At 46.9% G+C, this 6,586-nt stretch overlaps 1 protein-coding gene across 1 annotated transcript in view; it reads left to right on the forward strand.

Annotated features, from left to right (window-relative positions):
* The window catches only part of TP53BP1 (tumor protein p53 binding protein 1), a 37,776-nt gene that overhangs the window by 811 nt on the left and 30,379 nt on the right, over window positions 1-6,586 (forward strand). The window contains exon 2 of the mRNA XM_014952708.1: window positions 6,324-6,500. Within this exon, the coding sequence (XP_014808194.1) occupies window positions 6,324-6,500 (177 nt within the window). The remainder of the gene's footprint in view (window positions 1-6,323; window positions 6,501-6,586) is intronic.

The raw sequence follows: 6,586 nt of genomic DNA on the forward strand, positions 1-6,586 counted from the left end.
CCCCCCCCCCCCCCCCCCCCCGCCCTACACACACCGGCCCGTCGGCAGGCGCGGAGCGCGGCCCTGGCGGGACAGCGGGTCCGGGAGCTTCGGCCGCCGCGGGGAGCGGGGCTGCGGTCGCTGCGTGGGCAGGCGGGGCGGAGCGGCGCCGTTGCCGCGCTGAGGGCTTGCCGGCCGCCGGAGGAGAGCTGGGAGCGGGGCTCCTGGTACCCTCCCGGCTGGAGAGTGAGGCATGTGCCTGGACACAGAAATCCACCGGGATTTTTAAACGCCCGGCGTTGAGTTGTTGCAGTATCTGCAATAAAATCACGGAGAAGGGCAGTGCTAAGAGACGCCCCAGTTTGGAGTCACCGCTCACGTCCCCTCAATCTCCTCCATCGCCTGGCAGCAAGCACAACCATGAGAGCTTCATCCCTTCTCAGTAGCTCTCTCTCCTGCCCAAGTAAAGTGTAATGGTCTCTAACGGTAAGTAATGAGATTTCCTAGATTCCAGAAATGTGAGATATAAGAAAAATCTCTGAAGTTTGCTAGCTGCCGGCGTGTGAGCTGTGACAGCCAGGGGTGAGCTACTAACGCCCCAGGGATGCCTTGGTTCAGGGCACGATGCGTGTCTCCGACAGCCAGTTCCAGCCACATCCTCAGAACATGCCAGTGGGGTACGTGGAAAAGCTGAGCAAACTCAAAGTGTGGGACTTCTGTGTGCTGGACAAGGGACAGCCACCGGAAAGGAGTTTCAGATAAAAAAGGCAAAGAAAGGGAGATCCATCCTGTGCTGATGCAGCTGGGTGGAGGAAAAGCGACCCAGCTATTGTAAACCAAGAGCCAAGCCAGCAACAACCAGCAGCGTTTCTTAACGCAGTGTCAGGCTCAGCCCCTGCGCTCTGCTGGGTTCCCACAGAGCAGAGCCAGGCTCAGGAGGTTTTGGGGGGTAGAGAACGTAGGGTCCTGCCCTCTTGTGTTCCTTCATGCCCACCATGCCTGCAGCGAGGATGCAGCTGAAACCTCAGAAGGTTCAGACAGTTGGATTTTGGCAAGCATATGTGAATCTATAGCATCATAAGACTCTGACAGAAGATAATTAGGAAAAAAGCCAACGACAGAAAGGGGGAAAAATCCAGAATACTTATCTCTGTGAGCTACAGCTGATGTTACTAGCTTACAGAGTTTTCTCAAATTGAGGTCTTTAATCAAAAGGTGCTCTAGCTCTCAACAGACAACTTAGGAGATGATGCAATACGTCTTTTTCACATTAAATTGTGGTGACACCACTGGCTACAATCTTTATGAAATAAATCTCATGAACAGAGAGAACTACTGCATCAAAAGGGTTCAGTTTATTTCTGTGTCTTGTAACTTGCATAGCAGCATTAATTTAGTTTGTCTCAAGGGATTGCACTGAAGCAGGTAAATACGTGAATAAACTGGCAAAGAAATACCAGTGTACAATAAATTCTGTCATGAAAATAGGATTGTAGATCTCAGAAGGAAAACATAAAGATGAAAGACTGTCAGAGATTTTCATACCAGTTGGTAGAAGTGCGTTCTGTTTTCAGGTGATTCGGTCCTAATACTTGCTGGTTATTTTTGACACGGTAGCCTTCCAGAGCTGCAGCTTTTCACTGCAGTGCAGAGACGCTTCTCCAGTTGGCCTTCTGCCAGAGAGGAGAGAGACAGGAGACACGCAAACTGGAGTGAAAGCTCAAAAAGAATACCCCAGCCTGGTTCTGTACCGTAGATACTAGAACTTTGAGGGAAGGCTGTTTACAATTAAGAGGTGGGGTTTTATGTGACCAGTTTGTGTTCTTCTACTGTACCACCAAATAATAGAACAATATTTCTGTCACTTTCTGGTGTGAATCAGAGCTGTCACGGTAGAGTTGGGATGGCTTGAGTCCTAGTGAATGTTCACTGCATAAGGCGGTGAAATGAATGAGTGATTTCCAGCCTACTAAGTTCCTGCTTTTCCTTGTAAATTCACACTCAGGACCCATATAACAGATCTGTATAGCAATTATGGCGTAAGTTTCTGCTTTCATGCACTGCAGCAGTAGCTGGCACCCCCATGAAATATCACAAGCTGTCTGGCGGACTACACGTATTAGAGGTCCTGACAAACATCAGAACAAGAGGTGGCAAAAGCAGACAAAAGGATTACCTCTAAATGTGAAGGATGATGAATCACAGGTAAATGACCATTACAAAAATGGATTTAGTAAGTAGGCTCAAAATAGCATAAAAAGGATCTGCATAATATCATGGGAAGTATAATCCACACAATTTCAGTTTCTCAGCCCTTTAGTCTGGGACAGTGACTTCCTGCTAAAAATGCCCCTATGAGTAAAAATACTTCTGGGAACCAGAGATCTATGGCAGTATCTGAATGAGAATACTGCCTTTAACTGAGGTAAAATATAATGTTGTTTTGGCTGTGACATTTCTAAGAAGCAGTGAAAAACAGGTGACTGCCTAAAGGGACTTCGTTGACGCCTGGGTCTCTCCTGTGGTGAACACGGCTGTCCTTACCTGATACTGGTAATGCTTCTGTGCGGAGACGGAGCCATGTGGCCCTCTGTAGTGTCACTTCCAGGATGTATGGTGACATACAGAAAGAGAAACAGAGGGCTAAGCCCTTCAGATTGACCAAACCTCATATATTTTTGCTTCTATTTAACCCCATGGGTGATTTATCAGATTTAAAGCAGTACTCCTGTTCCTCCCACTGTTGTCTTACAGGTGTGGCAAGATATGGAGCGTCTCCTGTGCAATGTAGAGCAACTGCAGCTCTGATCAAGACTAGGATCTAAGTGCCTACGAAATCATCATGTATATTCATTGTGTCATTTCCAGTGATGCAGAGCTTTGGAATTAAAGTAGATGTTTATCAGACTAAGAAAGGTACTATTTCCTGCTAAAGTAGAAATCCCTCTTTGAAGACAAGGTGATTTTTAGTTGCTTAAATATTAAATATGTAGTGGCTAGAATTGTTACTTTTTTTTTCATCTTCCCTGATATCTCAAACCAGTTGAAATAATGTAGCTGAAACAGTCAGGCAAAGCACAAGCATAAAAAATGAGCATAAATGGAATATTACTAAGATTTTTTGCAGACTGAACGCTGCAAAGAAACGCTCCTAGTTTGTAGTGAAATGGCTGAATTGCGGTCTCACACGGTGCATTTTCTGTTACTGAATATGTCAGGAGAATTCAAAGGAAGTGATATGCGGGTCAATAAGTAAAAGGTATACTTTAAAGGAAGTAAGTTAATTTGCTGAGGCAATCTTAGCCAGGTAAGGCTTGCATGATTAAATGTCTGTCCTTTTTTTGTTGCATTCATACGGTGAATATTTTGTGGTCAGTCCACAAATTAAGAATATAGATGCACAGCAGTAATGGTAAGAGCCTTTGCCTGAAGGCCACAGGAGAGCAGTCAATTGCATTGTTGTTCAAGGTTGATGCTGTCCCACTATGTTTGCTGCTCCTGGAGCACACACTCTCCCCTCTTTCAGTGTCTTTTCAGCTCCCCTCCCTCATCAAGAGTCCCTCCCCATCTCTCCTGGAGCCCCTTGAGGGACTGGAAGGGGCTCTGAGGTCTCCCTGGAGCCTTCTCTTCTCCAGGCTGAACCCCCCAACTCTCTCAGCCCCCCCTCCCAGCAGAGGGGCTCCAGCCCTCCCAGCATCTCCGTGGCTTCCTCTGGCCCCGCTCCAACAGGTCCACATCCTTCTGACATTGGTGGCCCCAGAACTGGAGGCAGCACTGGTGGGGGTGGTAGCTGTGTGCTGGACATGCTGTCCAGAAGGATACCATGAAAGAGAGTATCAAAAGCTTTGCTAAATAAAACCCCCAAACATATCCACTGCCTTCCCTCCATCTACCGGTAACAGTCACCTTGTCACAGAAGGACGTTAAGTTTGTGAGGCACATGTTAGCCATCTGCTTCCTGGAGCTGCCTGTTGGAACAAAGGTTCTCGATCTTTTCACAGCCAAACCCCATCTAAGGAACTGGTATTTATTTAAAACCAGAGAGCTGGAAAGGAGCACCAACACCCACGCTGTCAGGAGCGAACCATCACCCACCGACAGACACCACTCCGGGAAAAGCCTCGGGGTGTGCGGGGAGTGGGGGCTGTGGGCCAGGACAGCGCTCCCCACAGCACAGCGGGTCCTGGGGGGCTGCTGGTGCGGGGCCAGGGCAGTGCTCCCTGCAGTGTTTGCTCCCGGTCGGCAGAGTGGGGGTAACATGGGGTATTAGGCTGGGGTGTCGTTAGATGTGTCCACTGTGCACATGAAAATTAGCGTGATAATGCAGTACAGTGCTTAAACACAGTTTTTCACAGACAAGTATGAAACACAGTTTTTCACAGACAAGTATGATCTTTACTCCTTCAGTAAGTTTAGCTACCGCGTTAAGTACCTTCGCTTAGGAGTCTAATTCCCACTTGAAATCAGGGCCTGCAATTTGGTGCTTTTCACATGAATACTGTCCTGGTTTGGGGCTGCAGGGAGACAGGGACTTGCAGTGGAAGAAATAAGTGTGAGTACCAGCAGTCCAGTTTCTCAGCTTCCCATCCTAATTAGTAGACTACACTGGAAAGAAGTACTCAGAACAAAATAAACTATAGCATCATTCTGCAAGATGCACAAGAAAGTCAGAAAAAAATACTCCAAATATGAAAAACCAGACAGTTTTCATACCTTTATTAATTGAAAGTCTGGTGCTGGACATGTTTTGTTTGAAGGGAAAGGAAGCAAAGATTAATTTTGCTCTTTTATCCTCTTTCTTGGATAAAGATGGCCACACCCTATTCATAATCTAGGATAAGACTCAGAAAAAAAGTCTGCAAACTGAGGGGGATGTTTAGATCAAAGATTTGTGTATTGTAAAGAAAGCAGGCTGCTTTTTTCACAGCATATAAAAAAATGAAAAAAAAGAGATTACAAATTTAACACAAAAAATGTGCACTAAGCTTTAAAACTCAGATGCAGATTTGCATTTTCTAATTTGACTGCCTGGACTGAGCTCTCAATTTTTTCCTACCCAGATTCATGCAAATGTATTGAATTGTAGAAAAATGAGACTGGAAGGGAACCCTGGAGATGTTTAATCTTGTGTCCTGTTTCAGACCAAGATCAACTATACCTGTTTGTTACTATTTAAAAAACAAAAAAAAATTCTTAAATGTTAGAGACTGCATAATCTTCAGAGCTTCATTAGCCTTGCTTTTTAAACACTTTTGCTTCTTTCTGTTTCATCTTTAATTTGAACCTCTTTACAATTAATGTAAACGAATTTGCAGTTGTCCTCTAAAGCGTGGATGTGAAAAACACATTATTTGCCATCAACTTTTTTCCATTTGAGGACAGTTATGATAACCAGTTCCTTTGCTACTTCTCACTAGATGTACTGCTCAGCTCCGGCCTTGCCACTGTGGAGCACAAGAATTATTTCACACATCTAACATATGTGCACACTATGCCTAACTATGATGCTTGCTGTTTGCACCTTTTCTGTGGCAGTGGCGCCACACCGGCTCATGATTTGTTTGTCAGGCATAATGTCCCCCCGTTGCTTTATTTTACAGCAATGCCATGTAGCCCAGCAGCCCCATCCTTGAATTTGTGCAGTTTTGAAACTAGCACACCAGAAAAACTTTTCAATAATACAGCTTAAAATGTGCTAAAGGAGCATCTTCTGGGAGCTGAACAACCACCCACTAAAGCATCCTTCCTGTGTAGGAACTGTAAGTACTTACAGCCCGTTTAGTGTTCTTAACATGCATGTGCAAACTTGGATTTCACATTAGAAGCAAAAATTGGTGACACAAACTCGTAGCTAGTGTTTCTCCATGTACAACCCTTTGTCTATAACTTTGCATGATAACAGTTTCTTCCAGGCTAGGTATTGTTTCTTCAGTCTTCGACGTTTTTGGTTCTGCAACAGGTTTTTGAATAAAATACACAGAATTCTCACCTGTAAAAAAGAGAACTTGCAAAAGCGGATTTAAATTAGTCTAGTCAAGCTAACTTGTTTCTAGGCACAAATTTTAATGCTGAAAGACAGCAATACCATCACAATTTGTGCCCAAGACTTCTTCAGTACCTGCCAGTTATTAACACAAACACAAGGAAATTAAACAGATTTCACTTCCCTGTGACACCTGAACATTGACACACCGGCTGTGTCTGCCCGGGACAAGCCCTTCAGCGCCGAGCCGGAGCTGCGGGACGTTTTGTGCCTTGATGAAAAGGGGGTCGGTGGGGCCCCGCGCTGAGATCCCCGCCCTGTGACCCCTCGCCCTTTCGCCCTTTGCCCTATCACCCCTCAGCGTGTGACCCCTCGGCCCGTCATCCCACGCCCTGCCGCCGCTTGCCCTCTGACCCCTCCGGGCCCGCCGCCGCCACCGCTCCCGGCACGGAGCCGCCGCCGCCAGGCCCGGCCCCGCTCAAGCCCTGCCCCTCCCCGCCCCACCACGCCCCACGGCGCACGCGCCGGCGTCTCCCTGGTAACGATGGGGCGGGCGGGTCTTGCTCCACCAATCGGGGCGCTGCAAGATGGCGGCCGCGGGAAGCGCGGCGCGGGGCGCGCGGG

Source organism: Calidris pugnax, unplaced genomic scaffold, assembly GCF_001431845.1.
Source record: "Calidris pugnax isolate Ruff unplaced genomic scaffold, ASM143184v1 scaffold187, whole genome shotgun sequence".
Classification (NCBI taxonomy): domain Eukaryota; kingdom Metazoa; phylum Chordata; class Aves; order Charadriiformes; family Scolopacidae; genus Calidris; species Calidris pugnax.